At 41.6% G+C, this 23,961-nt stretch overlaps 1 protein-coding gene across 3 annotated transcripts in view; it reads left to right on the top strand.

Annotated features, from left to right (window-relative positions):
- KATNAL2 (katanin catalytic subunit A1 like 2) overlaps positions 1 to 23,961 on the top strand; it is a 97,724-nt gene that overhangs the window by 41,855 nt on the left and 31,908 nt on the right. The window contains exons 2-5 of one of the 3 annotated variants that reach the window (XM_059894475.1): positions 4,253 to 4,323; positions 17,697 to 17,863; positions 19,172 to 19,214; positions 22,939 to 23,056. In XM_059894475.1, coding sequence (XP_059750458.1) covers positions 4,253 to 4,323; positions 17,697 to 17,863; positions 19,172 to 19,214; positions 22,939 to 23,056 — 399 coding nt within the window. Of the gene's footprint in view, positions 1 to 4,252; positions 4,324 to 17,662; positions 17,864 to 19,171; positions 19,215 to 22,938; positions 23,057 to 23,961 lie in introns of those variants that run through there. The other 2 variants (XM_059894476.1, XM_059894477.1) reach the window with 2 other exon arrangements.

Raw genomic sequence — 23,961 nt, forward strand, 5'->3', positions numbered from 1 at the left:
GAGGATTATCAAGGCAAAAATTGCAAGGTTACAACTAGTTACATGAATTGTTTATCACGAATTATGATTGGGGCTGGCAAGAAGTAAGGGTGCTTGTTAAGTAAGTATTGGTTGGGTCCAAAATGGTTGCAGCTGCTAGCAGATCTTGTTTTGAGAATGGCTGGTGGTGTCCTTGAGTCTGATACAGTTCAGAAATTCAAATTCTTAGTAATGCAGGAACGTGTCTGAAACCATATCCACAATGGCCACCAGGCTCCATTTTGGATGCCTGAACCACAGTTACTCCGTTTTGATTTTTAAACGCATCTTTTCCTTAATGGTTAAGGCAGACGTACAATTTGTCTGATAGGCTACAGAACAGGCTATTCTATTCAAGCCAAATCATGCATACGCCAGAGTGACTTCCCCATACCTCAATATGTGAAAATTTCTTGCATTGTAACCTTTTCAGATTGGCTTTTTTAACTTAGTAATATGCATCTAAGTTTCCTACATGTCTTTTCATGGCTTGGTAGTTTATTATTTTTTTTTTACTACTGATTAATATTCCATTGTGTGGATGTACCACACTTTATTTATCCATTCATCTACTGAAGGGCATTTTGGTTGATTTCGGCGATTATGAATAAAGCTGCATCAGCAGCTTCAGTGTGCAAGTTTGTGTGTAAACATGTTTTCAACTCTGGAGTAAATTCCAAGGAGCGTGACTGCTGGATCATATGGTAAGGGTATGTTTAATTTTGTAAGAAACCACCAAACTGTCTTCCAAAGTGGCTGTACTGTTTTGCATTCTCACCAGCAATAAATGAGAGTTCCCATTGCTCTACATCCTCACCGGCAGGTGGTGGTGTTAGTGTTTTGGATTTTCACCATTCTAAGAGGTGTGCAGTGCTATCTTGTTGTTGTTTTAATTTGTCATTCCCTGGTGACATGATGTTGAGCATCTTTTTATATATTTATCTACCATCCATATATCTCTTTTGGTGAGGTGTCTGTTCATCTCTTTTGCCCATTTTTAATTGGGTTGTTTATTTCCTTATTGTGGAGTTTTAAGAGCTCTTTGTATATTTTTAATAATAGTTCTTTATCAGATGTGTCATTTGTAAATATTTTATCCCAGTCTAAGTCGCTACTTTTTGTGTTATATATTTTATTACTTCAAGGCTTATAATTTTCCTTTAATCTCCTTTTCTCTTAGACTTCTGAGAACTTGATTTCATTTATTTTAGCCTGAATTCAAAGCAAAACATTAAACTAACAAAAACAACAACAAAATGAGTATAAAACTGTGATAAATAAAATGCAAATTAATTTTTTAAAAAAGCAATAACTACCTTTTGAGTGGCAGAAAACAGAATACCTTTTCGTTGAAAAAGTGGTACTATACTTCCTTCACAAGCTCTTTGAAACACAGGTTGCTTCATTTTCTTTATTTTCTGGCAGTCTGAATAAAAATTTATTACCTTAAGCAACAAAACTTTATTTGAATCATTTTGGATGGATATCTTTATAAAATAGTGTTTTACCTGCCTACATAAACAGCAAATATTGAACATAACTGACATTGAATCATAAGAGAATAGTGCATTCAAAAAACAAGAACAAGGGACTTCCCTGGCGGTCCAGTGGTTAAGACTCTGCACTTCCAATGCAGGGGGCGCAGGTTCTATCCCTGGTCTGGGAACCAAGATCCCACGTGACGCATGGTGTGGCAAAAACAAACAAACAAATAAATAAATATTGGGAAACTGCCAGATGTCTTAAAAAAAAAAAAAAGAACAAGATGTTGTGAAAGAGGAACAATCAGAGAATAAGAACAAGCTCTTGGAAGTTAAAAATATTATTGTCTAAATAAATTCTGTAGAGTGGTTCAAAGACAAGGCCAAGGAGTTTGCCCAGAAAATAGAAAAAAGAGACAAAGAAAAGGGACACTATAGGAGAAAAAATCTTAAAAGATCAATGCAGGTTATATCCCATTCAATTAATAGAGGTTCTTAAAAATAAACTGGAGAAAACAAAGGGGAGTAATTTATCACAGAAATAATAAAAGGCATTTTCTTTTAGAACGGAAGCATGAGAATGTCCAGCTTGACAACGGCCAGCACCGTGAATGGAAAAAGGCTGGCACCAACGAAGTTGTGTAATTTCAGAACACCAGAGTTAAAAATAAGATTCTAAAAGCTTCCTGGGAATAAGAGATCCTTTACCTGCAAAGGAATAAGAATGTTATGCCCTTTCAAACTATCAAATTTTTAAATAGAATAAAAACACTTTCAGGCATGCAAATTCTCAACCACATTTATCTCCGTGTACCTTTACTTTAGAGGATGTGTGCTTTACTAAACCAAACCAGTGACCAGTAAAGGAGAAGACTCCATTCCTAGGGGATCCAATGCAGGAAAGTTTCAAAGGGAGACCCCTGGATGAGCACCCATAGCAGGCCTAACAGTCAGCAAGCTAGAGTGGGGAGGGAGGGTGGAGGCTCCAGGGAGGCCATGGCTGGGGGGAGTGTAGCTGACACATTGTCTGACGTGTTTGATGGTGTGGAAAGTGATGCGAGGGGCCTTTAGAGGTATGTTGGGATTTGCAAATTAGCAATAGGTATATAGAAAAGTAACCAAAGTTTTAAAATGAGGCAATTCTTCATGCCAAGGAAAATAATGTTGTCCAGAAATGGTAAAGTAACCACAGTCCTTTTTGACTCAGCAGCACTATTTACACAGTCATAATAATGTAATCACTGCACACTGCTATAACTGTAAGGGGAGGAGAGGGTGAGAAGTCCGTAAGGCAGCTTACTGCTCATCTACCTTAACAAGAAGTGAATAGTTTAATGTCTAATATTCATATATCATGAAACAGTGATATGTTTAAAAACATGGAGGCAAATATCAGAAGAAACAGCTAAAGTAATTAAGGTTGTTGCCTCTCGGGAGTGGGGGGAGCGGGTAGTGGAGTGGGACAGAGTCTATTGTTTTTCCTTAAAGGTGTATAGTACTGTATTACCGAGCCACACACACGCTACAGCATGGATGAACCTTGATGACATTATGATAAGTGAAATAAGCCAGTCACAAAAGGACAAATGAGTTCCCCCTACACGAGGAACCTGGACTAGACAAATTCACTGAGATAGGAAGTAGAATGGTGATGGCAGGGGTTAGGGGGATGGAGTTATTGTCTAAAGAATATAGAGTTTTAGTTGGGGAAGATAAAAAGTCCTGAAGATGGATGGTAGTGATAGTTGTGCAATTTGCATATACTTAATGCCACTAAACTGTACACTTAAAAATGGTTAAAATGGTAAATTTTATGTTATGTATATTTTATCACAATGAAAAAGCAACTTAAAATGAAAGAGAATATAGTACTATTTGATTTTTAAGTAACTGTATGCATTTTAAATTTTATTACATTAATTTTTAGAAAGTGTGGATGAATGCCTGAAAATTTTTTATGTCATCAGTGTGTTTGTGCCTAGATTTTATGACATAATTTGGGCCACTCAGGGGCCTTTTTTGCTTTCGTCCAGTTCTTACCTGTGTTCTCCTTAGATAAAGGTAAGTTATTTTCAAATAAGGGAAGTATTAGTGAAAGTAAATATTTTATGAATACATTTCAGGGGAATTTGAGATACCAGATAACGTAATGTAGCACATTAATACTGTGAGTAAAAGTACAAATTCATCCAGTCTGAATAAGGACATTGTTATGCAGGAATGTCCCCTTTATGGCCTCTGCTACTCAGTGGATATTCTAAGTGCTCAGCTGCGGGGTCCCCCTGAATGGATTATTGGAACTCATCTCCACGTTTGTGCAGGGTCTGGGTGGGACTCCGAGTGAATTTAAGATGCAGTAGCAGGTCAGTACCTGTGGTGGTACAGCTTGATTGCTGGCTCATGAGTTTATCATCACTTTCCTTCACCTGGTCCAAATAAACGTGCATATATTTGTTTCTTTGCGGTGATAAGCGACAAAATGCCAATTAGCTTGGCAGTAAGAAGTTAACTAGTCAAGTGCAATCCCAATTGAAATCATTGTACCTTCAGTTTACAATTGAGAAGGCAGCTCTGAGAAGAAAATAACAATGGAAAACAACTTTATATATCCTTAGAGACGTCAAACTGCCTTCCAGCCTTTAAGTTATGCTTCTTGCTTTTGACAGGTTACATTTACCGTCAAGGGTTTATTGCTTTAAAAGGAGTGTTATATTTCATTGTCGCCTCACCTACATTTTCTTTTTTGTTCACAGTGCGAGATGAGGACAGAAGCACGACGAAAAAATCTTCTTATTTTGATTTTGCATTATTTAACACAAGAAGGGTATGTTACATTACAAATATTTACAGAGATGATTCCTCTCTTTCTCTGACCTCTGCTTTTCCAAATACTCACTTTTAAAAACAGTTAATAACTTTATTTTTTAGAGCAGTTTTCTATTTCCAGAAAAATAAAACAGAAAGTGCAGACAGCTCCCATACACCAACAATACCCCACCCTGCCCCGTCTCCCCTGTTACTAACATCTTACACTGGTGTGGTATGTTTGTTGTAATTGATGAGTCAATATCGATATATTATTATTAGCTAAAGTCCATAGTTTACATCAGGGTTCGCTCTTGTGTTGTACAGTTCTACGAGTTTTGACAAAGGCATAAAGTCACATATCCACCACTGTAGTATCGTACAGAATAGCTTCCCTGCCCTAAAATCTCTTGTGCCCTACCTATCCCTGCCCACCCACAGCAACCTAGACACATACTTTTATTGTCTCATTTACCTAGATATTTTTCACATTATGCATTTGAAAACTTCATTAACAAAGCTACCCAGTTCATGGGATACTTTCCGTTTCCCATTCAGGTTTGAAGATAGTGTAGGCCATTCAAAGAAGGTTTCCGGGGTCCCACTGCTTGCTGGCTAATGTACATAAAGATAACGTTCTTTCTCCCCAATTTTCCTTCTCTCAGAATAAAAGTATTGCATTTCCCTGGACGACCTGTGCTCAGGTCTCTTTCCTGTGCGGTGCCCATTCTGTAGCTGGCAGTGGGAGGAAATTTGGAATCATTTGAGTTTGGCACCTACCTCATGTGCGAGCACTTACATGAAGGCTGCTGATATGCTGGGAGTTGCGAGAGGGAGAGAGACCACCAAGTATCCGAAGGCTACCCTTTAGAGTTTCCTTTCGTTTCAGTTTTCAGCCAGGAAGAAAATATTCAGTTTTCAGGGTTCGGGCTCAAAACTTTCAAGTCAGAGCAGTGGTTCTCAACCTGGAGAACCCCTCAGAGGACATGTGGCAATGTCTGGAGACCTCTCGGGTGGCACACTGGCATCTAATGGGAGGAGACCAGGATCCTTCATACGCGCAGGACAGCCCCAAATGTCAATCACACCAAGATGGAGAAACCCTGCCTTAGAGCAGGAGGAACCAACCTGCTGCTGTATTTTCCCAAAAGGTTGAAAGAGCATCTTTTCCTCTGATAAACAGAGTAGCTATCAGTGAACCAGGAGAGCTACCGTAACTAAAAGCCACATTTGAGAATCCAGTAACCCTAGCGCTGAGGTAGGAAGGAAAGCTGATGAGGGCGGGAGGGCAGGAGGCAGCTGGGATGAGAGTGAGACTTGATCCTTGTTTCTTGAGCTGTGCCAGCAACAGCTGTTTTAAATGAATCTAGTGCCTTCTTGAGGGGAATGACCATTCTAGGGACCTTGAGGAATTTTTCTGTTAAATTTTAAGGGAAGTAGTATTAGGGTCCCCATTTGAAGAAATCGAGGCTCAGAGGAGTCTAGGAACTTGCCAGAAGTCTCCTGGCGCTAGGTGGGGGCACTTTTGAGGCCTGTCTCACCCCAAGAGTCTTCAGGGTCCAATTCCTTTGCTCCAGTGTGGAAGATTTAGTTTTGTTTGAGGGTCACCTCAGGAAAATCAGAATGTATGTGGGGCATATTTTATGAGTTTTTTAAAAAAATGATGGCTTTTTAAAGTCAGAAAATGAAATCACTGCAACTGTACTTAAGCATTCTTTTATTATCTAAGTCATTGAAGGATTTGAATTTTTTTGCCAAAATTTCAGAGGCACTGCATTTTGGTGACCAATTATAACACTGCACTTCTGAACAAACTTTGTTATTGAGTAATCTGATTTATTTTTTCCCCTGGACTGACCACGTAAGAGCTTCAATTACAAAATGTGGCCTTTTTCATAATACCTTAACATCACAATTTTGGAAATGGCCCTTTTCTCAGGGTAAATATGATGAATTGTATCATCTTTAACACAAAAACATTTCTCAGTCCACTTACTTTGAAACAGTTTTATCAGACAGTTCTCTTTTTGGTGCTGGGGATTTACATTTTATTGAGAAAATGGCTCATTCTTTCCACATCACCACCAGTCTCAGACCAGAGAAATGAGTCCCTCCCCACCCCCCATGGTTGGCAGGCAGGCCAATCAGGTGATGCTCAACTGCCAAATCTCTGTGTCCACACACAGCAAGGGGGTGGAAGGGAGAGCCCGAGCAGAGAAAGGCTGACTTTGGTCCTGTCTGTGCCTTTTTTTCCCCATCTGGAATATGAGAGTGTTCCTGAAGTTGCTCCACACTGTTCACCATCCATCCATGGAAAGCAATTCCAAGGGCAGCATGGAGCTGAGTGTCTGCTCTAAGACAAGGGCTGGCGGGTTGGTGTTGTAGGGGGCGCTTCCTGGGTAAAATCACAGACTCAGGAGCCAGCCTGCCTTGGTTCAAATGCCCACTCTACTCTTTGCTAACCAGCGACCTCGGGCAAGTTACTTATTCTCTTTGTTCCTCAGTTACCTTGCTTGTAAAATGGAGTAATGGAAGATAGTATTTAAGTGTCAGGCAGATGTTATTATTATGAGGATTAAATATGTGATATGCTTAGAATAGTGCCTGGCACAGAGTAAGCGTATATGAGTCCTTGCTATTTTCACTATGGAGGAGGTAGGAGTTGGATTTTATTCTTTTAATACCCAACCTGGTTCAGCAAAGGACTTGAAGCAGTGGGAATGTGGGTTTGGCCCATTTTACGTTATCTTTTGATAAAATCTCAGCTCCATTCAAAAAACCCTGAGCTAAATTACCTCAAGGCAGTGTGTTTTCTAAGTGCGTGGAACACTGAAACAATCGTTCTGCAGAATGTTAATTGATGTAACTTAATTTTATTTATTTATTTTTTTATAAATTTATTTATTTTATTTATTTTTGGCTGCTTTGGGTCTTTGTTGCTGCGCGCGGACCTTCTCTAGTTGCGGCGAGTGGAGGCTACTCTTCGTTGCGGTGCGTGGGCTTCTCATTGCGGTGGCTTCTCTTGTTGCAGAGCATGGGCTCTAGGTGTGCGGGCTCAGTAGTTGTGGCACACGGGCTCATTAGTTGTGTCTCACGGGCTCATTAGTTGTGTCTCACGGGCTCATTAGTTGTGTCTCACGGGCTCTAGAGTGCAGGTTCAGTAGTTGTGGTGCACAGGCTTAGTTGCTCCGCGGCATGTGGGATCTTCCCGGACCGAGGCTCAAACCCGTGTCCCTGCATTGGCAGGCGGATTCTTAACCACTGCACCACCAGGGAAGCCCAATTGATGTAACTTTAAAAGAGCTTTATGGTCAAGTAAGCTTGGCAAACATTGGGTTAAACCGGGTTAAACAGGTTCTCTTATTTCAGGACTTCTCAGATCCTCTGACTTATTAATGTGCAATGGGAATATCTGTGCTAAAGTCACAGTATTCAGGGCTTTGCAAACCAGTTTGGCCAAGGAACCCTTTTTTTCCTCAGGCCAACTTTAGGGACTAGTTTTCCATGGAACACTCTGAGAAATGCTGCCTTCATAGATTAATTGATCCTTTTAAAACCTGAACTCACCTTACAAGACCCCAACACTGTGAGCATTGTATTAATAGATGCTTGGTAAATGTTATTTGAACAGCCATTAAAGAACTTACTAGCAGGTAGATGGGTAGAATAATTAGAAAGCGACTCAGTCGTTTACACAGATAATTCTTGATTTTTATTGTAATGTATTCTGTATTTCAGAAACTGTATCAGAAAGGAGAACTGTAAAAACAAAAAGACAAAAGTCAGATAGCTTTCCCTTCTCCTGCAGGTGCTATTATGGCCTCAAGAGTTTCCTATTTACAAAGCATGCATTTCCCCTTTTTGCCACAAGATGGCCTCTTGAATCTAGAATCGATGAAAATTATACTAGAGTTGATCATTTTCCTGAGACCTGCTGGGAAAGGGACTCGCGAGTGGATTATCAAGATGAAAACTAAACTATAGGTATTTTTAAGGACATATCAGTATCAGAAAAGTAGACCTGCCTTTAATGAAAAACTGAGAATTCACAAAGAGGACAGATTATTGTGGATTGGAATAAACAATCAGAGAAAGCTTTGTAGGGAAGGCGATGTGAGCTGGTCTTGAAAAATGTGTAGAATATGGATAGACAGATGGGATGGACAAGGACATTCTAGGCAGGGGCACAGAGAAAGAAGGGGCAGGGTGTAAGTGGAACCACTAGGTAAACAGAAAGAGCAGAGTTCAAATGCATGAGGGAGAGTTAGTGAGATCAGACAGTGGAGGGTCATGGCTACAGGTTCTTCTATGTCTGCACATGCATCTCTTCTGGCCTAAGTCCCTGTTAACAGCCTCCTCGTCTCTCCTACTCTGTCTTTCTCTTTATTGCTCATGCCTCTTTTTGAAGTCTTGTCCTGTCACTCTGTTGGTTAAGAATTTCCAGTGGTTCCTCCTGCCAACCCTATTAAGTTCAGACATCGTTCAAGCCCAAACAGTGGAATAGGAACACAGAAGCAGTTCTGTTCCCCTGATCAGTTAGTTTAGGAAATATGGGGCCTGCCATCATCTATTCTTTTCTTTTTTAAACATCTTTATTGGAGTATAATTGCTTTACAATGTTGTGTTAGTTTCTGCTGTATAACAAAGTGAATCAGCCAAATGCATAGGTATATATCCCCATATCCCCTCCCTCTCGTGTCTTCCTCCCACCCTCCTTATCCCACCCCTCCAGGTGGTGGTAAAGCACCGAGCTGATCTCCCTGTGCTATGCAGCTGTTTCCCACTAGCTATCTATTTTACATGTAGTAATGCATATATGTCAGTGTTACTCTTTCATTTCGTCCCAGCTTACCCTTCCCCCTCCCCGTGTCCTCAAGTCCATTCTCTACGTCTGTGTCTTTATTCCTGTCCTGCCACTAGGTTCATCAGAACCCTTTTTTTTTTTTTTTTTTTTTTTTTTAGTTTCCATATATCTGTGTTACCATACAGTATTTGTTTTTCTCTTTCTGACTTACTTCACTCTGTATGACAGACTCTAGGTCCATCTACCTCACTACAAAGAACTCAATTTCGTTCCTTTTTATGGCTGAGTAATATTCCACTGTATATATGTGTCACATCTTCTTTATCCATTCATCTGTCAATGGACACTTAGCTTGCTTCCATGTTCTGGCTATTGTAAATAGTGTTGCAATGAACGTTGTGGTACATGACTCTTTTTGAACTATGGTTTTCTCAGGGCATATGCCCAGTAGTGTGATTGCTGGGTCATATGGTAGTTCTATTTTTAGTTTTCTAAGGAACCTCCATAGTGTTCTCCATAGTGGCTGTATCAATTTACATTCCCACCAACAGTGCAAGAGGGTTCCCTTTTCTCCACACCCTCTCCAGAATTTATTGTTTGTAGATTTTTTGATGATGGCCATTCTGACCGGTGTGAGGTGATACCTCATTGTAGATTTGATTTGCATTTCTCTAATGATTAGTGATGTTGAGCATCCTTTCATGTGTCTGTTGGCAATCTGTATGTCTTCTTTGGAGAAATGTCTGTTTAGGTCTTCTGCCCATTTTTGGATTGGGTTGTTTGTTTTTTTGATATTGAGCTGCATAAGCTGCTTGTATATTTTGGAGATTAATCCTTTCTGAGTTGCTTCATTTACAAATATCTTCTCCCATTCTGAGAGTTGTCTTTTCGTCTTGTTTATAGTCTCCTTTGCTGTGCAAAAGATTTTAAGTTTCATTAGGTCCCATTTGTTTATTTTTGTTTTTATTTCCATTTCTCTAGGAGGTGGGTCAAAAAGAATCTTGCTATGATTTATGTCATAGAGTGTTCCTCCTATGTTTTCCTCTAAGAGTTTTATAATGTCTGTCCTTATATTTAGGTCTTTAATCCATTTTGAGTTTATTTTTGTATATGGTGTTAAGGAGTGCTCTAATTTCATTCTTTTACATGTAGCTGTCCAATTTTCCCAGCACCACTTATTGAAGAGGCTGTCTTTTCTCCATTGTATATTCTTGCCTCCTTTATCAAAGATAAGGTGACCATATGCGCGTGGGTTTATCTCTGGGCTTTCTATCCTGTTCCACTGATCTATATTTCTGTTTTTGTGCCAGTACCATACTGTCTTGATTACTGTAGCTTTGTAGTATAGTTTGAAGTCAGGGAGCCTGAATCCTCCAGTTCCTTTTTTCTTTCTCAAGATTGCTTTGACTATTCGGGGTCTTTTGCATTTCCATACAAATTGTGAAATTTTTTGTTCTACTTCTGTGAAAAATGCCATTGGTAGTTTGATAGGGACTGCATTGAATCTGTAGATTGCTTTGGGTAGTAGAGTCATTTTCACAATGTTGATTCTTCCAATCCAAGAACATGGTATATCTCTCCATCTATTTGTATCATCTTTAACTTCTTTCATCAGTGTCTTATAGTTTTCTGCATAGAGGTCTTTTGTCTCCTTAGGTAGGTTTATTCCTAGGTATTTAATTGTTTTTGTTGCAATGGTAAATGGGAGTGTTTCCTTAATTTCTCTTTCATATTTTTCATCATTAGTGTATAGGAATGCAAGAGATTTCTGTGCATTAATTTTGTATCCTGCTACTTTACCAAATTCATTGATTAGCTCTAGTAGTTTTCTGATAGCATCTTTAGGATTCTCTGTGTATAGTACCATGTCATCTGCAAACAGTGACAGTTTTACTTCTTCTTTTCCATTTTGGATTCCTTTTATTTCTTTTTCTTCTCTGATTGCTGTGGTTAAAACTTCCAAAACTATGTTGAATAATAGTGGTGAGAGTGGGCAACCTTGTCTTGTTCCTGATCTTAGAGGAAATGGTTTCAGTTTTTCACCATTGAGAACGATGTTGGCTGTGGGTTTGTCATATATGGCCTTTAGTATGTTGAGGAAAGTTCCCTCTATGCCTACTCTCTGGAGGGTTTTTATCGTAAATGGGTGTTGATTTTTGTCAAAAGCTTTTTCTGCATCTATTGAGATGATCATATGGTTTTTATCCTTTAGTTTGTTAATATGGTGTATCACCTTGATTGATTTGCATATATTGAAGAATCCTTGCATTCCTGGGATAAACCCCACTTGATCATTGTGTATGATCCTTTCAATGTGCTGTTGGATTCTGTTTGCTAGTACTTTGTTGAGGATTTTTGCATCTATGTTCATCAGAGATATTGGCCTGTAGTTTTCTTTCTTTGTGACATCTTTGTCTGGTTTTGGTATCAGGGTGATGGTGGCCTCGTAGAATGAGTTTGGGAGTGTTTCTCCCTCTGCTATATTTTTGAAGGGTTTGAGAAGGATAGGTGTTAGCTCTTCTCTAAATGTTTGATAGAATTCACCTGTGAAGCCATCTGGTCCTGGGCTTTTGTTTGTTGGAAGATTTTAAATCACAGTTTCAATTTCAGTGCTTGTGATTGGTCTGTTCCTATTTTCTGTTTCTTCCTGGTTCAGTCTTGGAAGGTTGTGCTTTTCTAAGAATTTGTCCATTTCTTCCAGGTTGTCCATTTTATTGGCATATAGTTGCTTGTAGTAATCTCTCCTGATCCTTTGTATTTCTGCAGTGTCAGTTGTTACTTCTCCTTTTTCATTTCTAATTTTATTGATTTGAGTCTTCTCCCTTTTTATCTTGATGAGTCTGGCTAATGGTTTATCAATTTTGTTTATCTTCTCAAAGAACCAGCTTTAGTTTTATTGATCTTTGCTATCGTTTTTTCATTTCTTTTTCATTTAGTTCTGATCTGATCTTTATGATTTCTTTCCTTCTGCTAACTTTGGGGTTTTTTTGTTCTTTTTTCTCTGCTTTAGGTGTAAGGATAGGTTGTTTATTTGAGATTTTTCTTGTTTCTTGAGGTAGGATTGTATTGCTATAAACTTCCCTCTTAAAACTGCTTTTGCTGCATCCCATAGATTTTGGGTTGTCGTGTTTTCATTGCCATTTGTTTCTAGGTATTTTTTGATTTCCTCTTTGTTTTCTCCAATGATCTCTTGGTTATTTAGCAGCATGTTGTTTAGCCTCCATGTGTTGGTATTTTTTACAGATTTTTTCCTGTAATTGATATCTAGTCTCATAGAGTTGTGGTCAGAAAAGATACTTAATACGATTTCAGTTTTCTTAAATTTACAATGGCTTGATTTGTGACCCAAGATATGGTCTATCCTGGAGAATGTTCCATGAACACTTGAGAAGAAAGTGTATTCTGTTGTTTTTGGATGGAATGTCCTATAAATAGCAATTAAGTCCATTTTGTTTAATGTGTCATTTAAAGCTTGTGCTTCCTTATTTATTTTCCTTTTGGATGATCTGTCCATGGGTGAAAATGGGGTGTTAAAGTCCCCTACTATTACTCTGTTACTGTCAATTTCCTCTTTTATGGCTGTTAGCATTTGCCTTATGTATTGATGTGCTCCTATGTTGGGTGCATAAATATTTACAATTGTTATATCTTCTTCTTGGATTGATCCCTTGATCATTATGTGGTGTCCTTCTTTGTCTCTTGTAATAGTCTTTATTTTAAAGTCGATTTTGTCTGATATGAGAATTGCTACTCCAGTTTTCTTTTGATTTCCATTTGCATGGAATATCTTTTTCCACCCCCTCACTTTCAGTCTGTATGTGTCCCTAGGTCTGAAGTGGGTCTCTTGTATACAGCATATATATGGGTCTTGTTTTTGTATCCATTTAGCCAGTCTATGTCTTTTGGTTGGAGCATTTAATCCATTTACATTTAAGGTAATTATCGATATACATGTTCCTATTACCATTTTATTAATTGTTTTGGCTTTGTTTTTGTAGGTCTTTTCCTTCTCTTGTGTTTCCTGCCTAGAGAAGTTCCTTTAGCATTTGTTGTAAAGCTGGTTTGGTTGTGCTGAATTCTCTTAACTTTTGCTTGTATGTAAAGGTTTTAATTTCTCCGTCAAATCTGAATGAGATCCTTGCTGGGTAGAGTAATCTTGGTTGTAGGTTTTTCCCTTACATCACTTTAAATATGTCCTGGCACTCCCTTGTGGCTTGCAGAGTTTCTGCTGAAAGATCAGCTGTTCACCTTCTGGGGATTCCCTTGTATGTTTTTGTTGCTTTTCCCTTGCTGCTTTGAGTGTTTTTTCTTTGTATTTAATTTTTGATAGTTTGGTTAATATGTGTCTCAGTGTGTTTCTCTTTGGGTTTATCCCGTATGGGACTCTCTGTGCTTCCTAGACTTGATTGACTATTTACTTTCCCATGTTAGGGAATTTTTCGACTATAATCTCTTCAAATATTTTCTCAGATCCTTTCTTTTTCTCTTCTTCTGGGACCCCTATAATTCGAATGTTGGTGCTTTTAATGTTGTCTCAGAGGTCTCTGAGACTGTCCTCAATTCTTTTCATTCTTTTTTCTTTATTCTGCTCCCTGGCAGTTATTTCCACCATTTTATCTTCCAGCTCACTTATCCATTCTTCTGCCCCAGTTATTCTGCTGTTGATTCCTTCCAGAGTGTTTATTTTTATTTTTTAAATTTATTTATTTTTGGCTGCATTGGGTCTTCATTGCTGTGTGCGAGCTTTCTCTAGTTGCGGAGAGCCGGGGCTACTCTTCATTGCAGTGTGCGGGCTTCTTATTGCGGTGGCTCCTCTTGTTGCGGAGCACAGGCTCTAGAGTGCAGGCTCAGTAGTTGTGGCACACAGCCTCAGTAGTTTTGGCTCACGGGCTCTAGAACGCAGGCTCAGTAGTTGTGGCGCATGGGCTTAGTTGCTTTGCAGCATGTGGGATCTTCCCGGACCAGGGCCCGAACCCGTGTCCCCTGCATTGGCAGGCGGATTCTTAACCACTGCGCCACCAGGGAAGCCCTAGAGTATTTTTAATTTTAATAATTGTGTTGTTCCTCACTGTCTGTTTGCTCTTTAGTTCCTCTAGATCCTTGTTAAATGTTTCTTGTATTTTCTCCATTCTGTTTCCGAGATTTTGGATCATCTTTACTATCATTACTCTGAATTCTTTTTCAGGTAGGTTGTCTATTTCGTCTTCATTTCTTTGGTCTTGTAGGTTTTTAACTCGCTCCTCGTCTGTAACATATTTTTTTGTCATTTTAGTTTTTTGTTTTTGTTGTTGGGTAGTGCTGTATTCTTGTCTTACTGTTTGTTTGGCCTGAGATGTCCAGCACTGGAGTTTGCACTCAGTTGGATAGAGCTGGGTCTTGGTGCTGAGATGAGGACCTCTGGGAGGCCTCACTCCTATTCATATTCCCTGGGGTCTGAGGTTCTCTGTTAGTCCAGCAGTTTGGACTCAGAGCTCCCACCACAGGAGCTCGGGTCCAACCACCAGCCTGGGAACCAAGATCCTGCAAGCTTCGTGGCATGGAAAAAAAAAAAAAAGAAAAAAGAAAAAAAGAAAAAAAGGAGCAGTACAATATCAAAGAATAAAAAACAAAATAACATTACATACATAAAATATATATTAGGAAAAATAAAACTATAATTGAGAGAACTACAACAAGTAAAATAAAACCACAACAGAAAAAAGAAAATAAAAAGCGTGGTGGGGGGGGAGGGCGGGGAACAAGCCAGAAGGAGAGAACAATAACAAAGAATAAAGAATAAAAGAAAATTAGGAAAATAAAAGATTTATTAGGAAAAATAAAAATATAAAAGAATCAACAACAATGAATTAACAAGGTAAAACAGAAGACCAATCTAAAAGAAGAAAAAAGAAAAAAAAAAAAAAAAGCCTTGGCTATGGGGGTGGAGTTTAGGTGGGGTGGAATTTAGGCAGGGGTGGGGTTTAGGGTGGGGCGGGACCTAGGTAGGTGGGAGGTGACGTTTGAGTGTGGGGCGGGGCCTAGGCTCAGGATCCATGTAGCCAGAAAAGGCCTTGGGGGTGGGGCCTAGGCGGGGCGACATTCAAGCGTGGGGCGGGGCCTCTGCTTAGGACCTGCGCAGACGGGGAGAGGCAGCACGTGGAAAGAAGGGCCTCTGGAGTGTGGAGTTCTGGAGTTTGTAGTTAGGGCACTGGGTGAGGGTGTGTGGGTGGGGTTTAGGCCCAGCACGTTGGAGGGGGTCTCTGAGTGTAGAGGTGGGGCCCTGGGTGGGGGTGTAGGGGCGGGGCTTGGGTTTTGCGCAGCAGGAGGGAGGCTCTGAAGGCAGAGGATTAGGCCCAGGAGCCCAACAGGCTTCCCGGTGCCTAAGTGGCCAGGGAAAGCGCTGGCCCCGTTCCCTTCCGTTCCTTCATGCCCCTCCCCCACCATCTCCCCCAGGGTCTTCCCAGTCGCCGCTGGACCCCTAACCGTGGGTGGGTCCCGCTGGGTGTAGAACTCCTCCCCTCCCCCAGCCACCCCTCAGGGATGCCGGTCCTGGAGGTCTGGCCTTTCCTTTTGCTCCCCCTTCCCTCCCTCCCACTCCCTCAGCACCTGTGTGGCTGGAGGGGGCCTAGGTGGGCAGAGGATCAGGCCGGGGAGCTCAGCAGGTTCCTGGGGGCCCAAGTGGGCAGGGGAAACCTGGCCACGCTCCCTTTGGATCCTCTGCCCTCCTAGTGTTCCCCAGTTTCCCACTTTGGGCATGGGATCCCTTCCCCTCCCCCAGCCGCCCCTCGGGCGCCACTCCCGTCCCGCCTCCACTTCTCCTCCCCCTGCACTCCCCCCACACCCCACGTCCTACCCGGTCGCGGGGGGTTCCTCCCGTCCCCTTAGGTGTCCATGGTCCCCCTCCGGTGCCTGGTAGGCGCCCTAGTTGTGAGGAGACGCAAATTCCAGATCCTCCTAATATGCCATCTTGATTCCGCCCCCCATCATCTAGTCTTATAATTTTTGTTTAAGTCAAAACCCTCTGATGGGGAGGGAGACGCAAGAGGGAGGAGATATGGGGATATATGTATATGTATAACTGATTCACTTTGTTATGAAGCAGAAACTAACACACCATTGTAAAACAGTTATACTCCAATAAAGATGTTAAAAAAAAAAAAGACGCCCCCCCCCCCAAAAAAAAAACCCCTGTGATCCTGGAAAGAGTTCAGAATGTAATGTGATGTCAGCAATCTTTATATTGCTGACAATAAAAGCAATCTTTATATATACAAGCAATCTATAGTGTAGGGTCCCATCTTCCTTTTTTTTTTTTTTTGAACAAGTGCATATATGTAAGTATGTGTGTTTTTAGTTATTTAAAAAATGTTTGGAAAGAGGGAAAATGTTAACAGTCATTATTTCTGAGTAGTGGAATGTTCTTTTGACTCATCTTATATTCTAGTGTTTTCTTAAATGAACATATATTACATCATACTAAACAAAAATTATTAATAAAAAATGTATTTAGTTTTTCTGTCTGTAAAATGGGGATTAAGACATCGAGTAGAAGCGTGGTGAGCCATTAATAAGTATAGAAGCTGACTGACTACAGTCAATTGATGTTTGCAAATTCTTTAAAATTAGCAAGGTCATTGGAAAGAGCCACAGCAACCTCTTTCAAGGAAGTCCAATCTTCTAACTGATCTGAATCTGGGACAGGGAAGGAAGCATAATAAAAAAAAGTTTTCTCCTCTACCTTCCCAGATTTGAAATCAAAGAGAAAGAACTCTAATAACTGCAATGAAAATTCTTAATCTGAGGTCCTTGGATGAGCTCCTGGAATTGTATGCTAATTTGTGCATATTGCACATTTTTCAGGAGAGATTTTTTGGTTTTAAAAGAAGTTAGGGACTCAGATTAAAACCAGAGAGTTTTTCCACCTTCAGAGGATTGTGAGACAAGGAGCTTGCCTTCATTGCCGAGACCACTTAAGTCAGATGGCCTTACACCTGACCACGTTAAAAATGAGTGAGAAACCCATGGTGATGACACTACATGCATGCAGAGGCACCTGGTAGTATAATCTGTGACTGATGACGAAATTATCAGAAATGTAATACATCCAAGGAGATGACGTCTTCTTATACTACATTTCCTCGGTGGTGTTGATCAACATATTTTTGGAATTCCCTTTAGAGCACATGACATATTCTTTTGAGTTGCCTCAATGATGGCAAATCTTGCCTGTTGGGGTTGAATTGGGGTTTTATCAATTGTCAAATGTTACCTAAAATGAATACTGGTAAATAAAGAAGTAATAATGTTGGGCAAATAATCATCTTTGGCTAAAAATGAGTAAAAGTAAATTACAAGACATTTTCTTAGTTGGTTTACTTATTTGACTTTTAAGTACTTCCAAAATGTTTTGAAAGACAATATTTGGATATACTTAACCTATGTGGGGCTTCTTACTCTATAGGCAAACCTCATATATTCTAGTTTTCATTTGATGTACTCTTTAATATAAGCTTACTATTTGTATTGAGTCTCCTTGGACTCATGATGCCTGTTTGCCTTTATTCTTTTTACCTAGAGTTAATTTTTTCTTTCTTCTGTGAAATGGCCAGATATATTGATGCAGCCAATGCTTTGGAGCAAGAAACTAAACTGGGGTTACGACGCTTTGAAGTTTGTGACAACGTTGATCTTGAAACTATTTTGATGGAATATGAGAGCTATTATTTTGTAAAATTTCAGAAATACCCCAAAATTGTCAAAAAGGCATCCGACACAGGTATCTTTAAGTTTCGTGTTTCTTCCTCATTTTATTTCCAGATAGATGATGTCCCCCACCCTACAGTGAAGGAATAGACCAGAAGGATTGTGTAGCCTCTCTTAGATCCAGTGCAGACAATTTAAACATGACATCTGGACATTGACGTCCCTTTTGTCACGTTGGCATTTGTTTGAGGACTGTGTGATTTAGGGCAATGAAAGCAAAACCCCAGTGTGTCACAGGTACTTTTTAGAAGATCAACATTACTTTCATTTCTTTAGAGATGAAAAGAGCTGTTGGAAGACAGTAAATGACAGAAGACTTTTTTCTTGTTGGGAAGACCTATTATCTAGCTTGAAAATAACATGAAAATGAGTATTGGTGAGGCTAATAGCTCATGTATAGATAATGAAATGCTTTTGAAAGCCATCAATCCAGATAATGATCAATATAATGCAAAGACCCAGTATAGGTTAACAGTCAAGGAGGCTGGCTGGAGGAAAGATCTAAAGTTAGGGCCCTGTGTTTTGTAGTGACATTGACTTAGAAGTCTGTAAATGGGGGAAGTAATTATAAACCAAGGGAGATCATTGTCCTGTTTACAAGGCACTTGTTAAGCCACAGACTTTAACATTTCATGTGGGGACCAGGAAACCAAGAGGAATATCAATTAAAACTAGCCAGCACTGAATCTCAGAGCTGGAGGTGTTCCGAGAGGGTGGTGTTTTATCTGAGCTCCCTTCCAATGCAGGGTTCAAAGCTCCACATCCTTGGCTGGTTGTTGGATCTGGGTTTTGGCAGAAAATGCACTGACTCCTAACCACTGGGCCACCAGGACTGTTATTGACACGATCTGATATCTAGAATGCTAGTTCTAGCTTGGAACCACACTCTCCTGGGATATTGGACACAATGTCTTTTTTTTTAAGGTAAACAGGCAGAATAGACTGTTAAGTGTTCCCTGCCAGGCTCATGCAATCATCCTGGTGTCCCAGGGACCACAGCAAAATGGTGTCGAGTTCATGAAAACTTAATAAAATGGTAACTATAAAGCTAGCCCACATTGGCGGTGCCACTGAGTCTGTGGTCTCCAACATCTTTAATATCTGAGGTCTTTGGGGTCCTTGTGTGGAATTGCTTGGGAAGCATGGGCTTCTTTCTCTTCGCCGGTAGGTAATTCCACTCCTCTCTGGATGAGAATAGCTTAGAGTTTCTGGATGTAGCACACATTTTAAGAACAATGTAAAAGGACAAACATACCTGAAAAATCGCTTTCTCTTAAAAATTAAATCTTTCCTTTTCCTCCCAATATTTGTTTTGCCACAGCAGAAAATAATTTACCACAAAGAAGTGGAGGGAAGACCAGAAGGTAAAGTAAATGGTAATTCTTCTTGACCAACTCGACTCTAGGAGTTTGTGGGATCCATTTCCAGAAGGTTCTCTAGTGCAGCTCCGTGTCTGCCTACCAGCAATACCAGACTGTGGTCCTGTGACCTTGGTGGACCCAGCCATGGGTTCCCCTCATGTTACAGATGTTCAGGACATGTACCAATGTCTGTTGGTTCTCTGGTTTTACCACAAAGAATTGCATCCACTGATGCTCTGTCTTTCTAGGCTGGGTGGTATGAAAAATATGGACCTCAGAGATTAAAAGACCCATGTTTAGCTCCCAGCTCTGCCACTTACAAGCTTGGAGCAGGAGTCTGACACATATTGAGTTCCTGCCACATAGTAAGCACCCAAGAAATACTATTTTCCCTTTTCAAATCGTGCCTGTCATTTCTTTGTGCACTCCAGATCACATGTCCTGACTGTCTGAAGGGAATCAGGTCTATCTTTTCCTCTCCTTTTCTCATGCTCACCTTATATTTCTTTCTCCAGTTTCTCAAATCCAAGTCTCATCTGGCACTTGCGGTATCTGATTAGGGCCCCTCTGTCTCTTGACCATCCTGGGTTGACACAGGCCCCCAGTCTTGCCTCAGTGTCCATCCCATTCCTCTCTTCACTCCAGACCACACCCCTGTCGTCAGAGCCTGTTCAGAAATGCCCCGGACGGCACAGCTTTGGGGCATCAAGGCCTGTGGATTTTTGCTCTTACAATAAAGCCCAGACCTCAGGGGAAGGTGGAAGTGGGCTTCCGGTAGGGGCCACACAACCACTCAGGCAGTGAACAAAATTTTTTAAAATCTTAGAATGCAATTGAAAGGAGAAAACTTAGATTGTGATCATAAGCATCTCATTAGGCCGTCAAGAAGTGTTGTGAGTTCCACGAATCCCACTAGGCTCTCTGCTCTGTGACTCCAGTCCCTTGCCTGCAGCCTAAGAAGGAAGGCACTGAGACACCTCACCTTTTAGGAGCGAAGGTGTTTGACTTCGCTGACAGAAGAGCCGTGGAGCCCGCGCCTGCTTCATGATGACACTCACGGTGATGGTCAGCCTGAGGCTACCTTTGCTTTGTGCGATCCTTTAGGAACAGGTTTACTGTTTTGAGCAAAGTGTTCTTCTTTTATTTATAGTTTCCATAAAGCTAGTCAGACTCTGGTAATAAATGATAACTACTTGGGAACAGAAACAGTGACAAGCATTTTAAGAGGCAGCTTTGGAGCACATTTGGATTCTGATGGCTTTTCAGCCACACATTCATGTCTGGAACTTCCTCAGCCTTCCTTACCTGGCAGAACGTTCTGTGAGTGAATGTCCCTGGAGCCCTTTGCCTCCCTTTAGGGCTGGAGCGTGGTGGCATAGGACAGCTGGGGGCTTCTTCAGCCCCTCTCTGGGTAGCTGTTTGTACATGGCAACCATCGAGGTTGGATGGCAAATGGTTGGCGTCAGGAAGGATAACTAGAAAAGTGATGCATGGTGTTTGTGTATAATTTTCTACTCAAAATAGTTATTGAAATGAGAGGTTGTGCCATGAGACTGGTTGTTAACAAATGAAAGTGCTTTTTCCTAATTCCTGCATCTCACACCAGAGAGCAAGCTCTCACTTTACAGATTTGCAGGTGACCCAAAGGAGGAAAGGTTATCTTGTGTGACGAATGACAGAAATAGGATGCCAAAAGATCTTGACAAATTAGGAGATGGGTCCAAAATAGCAAGATGAACTGTAATGAAATAATGTTTAAGGTCTAATCAAAGATTCACAACAAATAGCTCCCTTATTACAAAATCTGAGACCTAGAAATCTGAGTGACAGAAGATGCAGTGTGAGTCAACAGTATGATGTGATTGCTAATGTGGTCTCGGGCCTCATCAGTAGAAACACAGCGTCCAAAAAGTAGGAAGTGACTCTATTCCAGTCAGATGACAGTGGACAAAGGCAAGATGACCAGGATGAGGATGACTCTGGGAGCCAGGTAACCTTAGGAGTGCTTGGAGCAACTGTAGGTGTTTAGCTTGAAGAACAGAAGACTTGGGGTGGGGGTGGGCGCCTAGAACAACACGGTGGCAGTCTTCACTTTCTAAAGAGGGATTGGGCCTTCTTTGCAGAATTCCATAGGGCACACCAAGGACTGGTGACTAAAGTTAAAGCAGGGTGAATTTGGTTTCATACTTGGAAGAATTTTACAATCCTCAGAGCTGATTGGAAATGAATTGCATTGCTTGTACATTAGTGCACTTGTCTTTTGTCGTGTCAAAGCAAATCTGTGAATCAGTTACCTCCAATGGGAAATCAAAGTGGGAAAATGACTCCCAGTTCCTCGCCAGCCTCACAAGGATATTTAGGCACGTTTTATATATATATATCACATATATATACATGTGTGTGTGTATATATATATATATATATATATATATCCTTCATTTAAATCAATGCTATTCAGAGGGTTTGTACTTGTACAATGCTTGACACTCATTTCATAGATATTTGATTTTTGTGCCAGCAAAATGCCTAAGGGACAGACATTCTTGTTCCTAGGTTACAGATGAAAGACAAATGCCCGGAGAAACAGCCAGTTGTCCACCTCTTATGACACTCACCCCAGTGGGCCCAACACTGGGATCACCACGAGCGGACATTGGTGGTGGAATTGGCGTGAGTGGTCTTGCTGGCCAAATAACTATGCATTTGTATTAGAAACCAGCAACTTTTTCTTTCCTACAAAAAAATGGGATTGAAATAGCAGCTCTGTGAGACCACTTAGAACATGGGGAGAAATACTTCTAGCGAACGTCCTGTAAATGATACTCACGTGAGGGACGAGAACCAAACAACTTCCCCAGGGGGAGCTCATGTTCTGCCCCCCCGAGCACACCCTGCCTCTCTCTGGATATCATCGCCTACCTGAAAATATTCCATGTCTACTTATGCAGACGTAGCGACAGGTTTATTTTACCATTGAATTGATGTATGACATAAACACAGTCAATTGCATGCATACTCTTTCAACCACCACAAGTCCCACCCCCGGGCGGGCCCCCTTCCAGGCAAGGCTCCCCGTCTCCACCAGAGTTAGCTACCACTGGGACTTCCTGCCCCATCAGTTCATTTTGCCTCAAGTGAACAATATTTGGTGAAAATTTGTTCTGCGAATATGAATGATCTGTGACAGCAGAGATGAGGGAACTTTTGCCTCCCTTCCACAAGCCACTTTTGATGCTGGCTGTGCGCGGCTTGAAAGGCAGTAGGCAGGGTGCACCCAGCACGATGGATTGAAACGACAGACAGATGCCCAAGACTTCCTAACGTTTCTTAATTTGAGCAGGAGGACTCCTTCCTCCCCCCACCTTTCCCGCACCTGGTCTGAGTGCTCTTCTTTAAGGAAGGTGGTAAGAAACATCGGAGGAATGCTTGTAGAACAGTGTGTTCTTAGGGATAGAAAGCTATCTGTAGAAGCCAGGTGGTGTGAAGGGGAAATGAAGAGAGGGTGTCGGGGACCTCCAGGAGGAAGTGAACCCTCTAGCCCAGTCTTGGAGGAACCGGATAGACTGAAGAGGGACAGGGCCGGGCTGGGCAGAGTGGGAGCACGGTGCAGACAGACTTGCATCTGCAGATCTTTCCAGAACTCTCTTTAAATGCACTATGCAAGGTGTTTAGCTACCTCAAATTCAGTTAAAAGGACTTCCACCATGGTCTTTGTTCCCTCCTCTAGAGCAATGAACGACAGTTGTCAAAATCTTCCCAAGATCAGCCAGCAGAGGCCACGGTCCAAAACCACAGTGGGGAAGCCAGGGGGCAGCAAGCCCCTCCACAGGGAGCATCCTAAACAGGTCGGCACGGCTTTACTTGATGTTGGTAAAATTGCAGGTGGCTGAGAAACAGCCCCAAGAAAGAAGTCTCATTTATTTGTTTATTGAGCACAATTTGATTTTGTTAAATTGTAGATTTTCTTCCAGCACACTGGGTTAAAAGGACGGGCAGATCCCCAGGCTTCCTAACGTTTCTTCATTTGGAAGGAGGACTCCTTCCTCCCCACAAGCTTTCCGCTGGTCTGAGTGCTGGGTGACAGGCCTTGAGGGGTGAGTCCTAGGCCCAGTCGGAGCAGGAGGGCCTGGTTCTCACAAAGCACAATACTCCTGCTTGAGGGAACTGTAGGTGTCAGCTCTACCTGTCCTGAAGCGTGTCCCTGGGATCCGATGTGTAGGCCGGTGTAGTCTCGGGTGTGGCTGGGCCTCACAGTCTCCTGTTGGGTTTCTCCAAGGCGCACACGGTGGGTCACCACCCCGGACCTGCACACTGGACTTTCTGGGGAAAGAGATGGGTAGCAAGAGGAGAGAGAGCCCAGCAGGCGGGTGAAATCCCTGCCAAGAACCTTCTGGTTTAGGACAAAACATACCAGGTTTCAAAGGAAAGAGAACTAATGGAAATGGTGAAGAGGAATGGAAGAATGCATGTCAAAGCGGACTGGCGGGATAGAAAGGCATCATCACAAAACTCAGTTGGTCAAAAGGAATCTCTCACCTGCAAGGAGGTTGTGTGGTCCTGGCCATTGCAAACCGGCTCAGGTGGAGGGGAGGTGAAGGGGGGCAGGATGAATCCCACAGGAGGCTGGCTAACTGTCGACTATGCCCACAAATACCTCTGGTCCGAGGAGAAAGGACAGGCCAGTGAGTGGGCATGGGTGAAGGCCCAGCCATTTCCTCCACTGCTTGTGCTGCTCAGAGCCCGTGGCTTC

The sequence above is a fragment of the Balaenoptera ricei genome, chromosome 14, assembly GCF_028023285.1.
Source record: "Balaenoptera ricei isolate mBalRic1 chromosome 14, mBalRic1.hap2, whole genome shotgun sequence".
Lineage (NCBI taxonomy): Eukaryota > Metazoa > Chordata > Mammalia > Artiodactyla > Balaenopteridae > Balaenoptera > Balaenoptera ricei.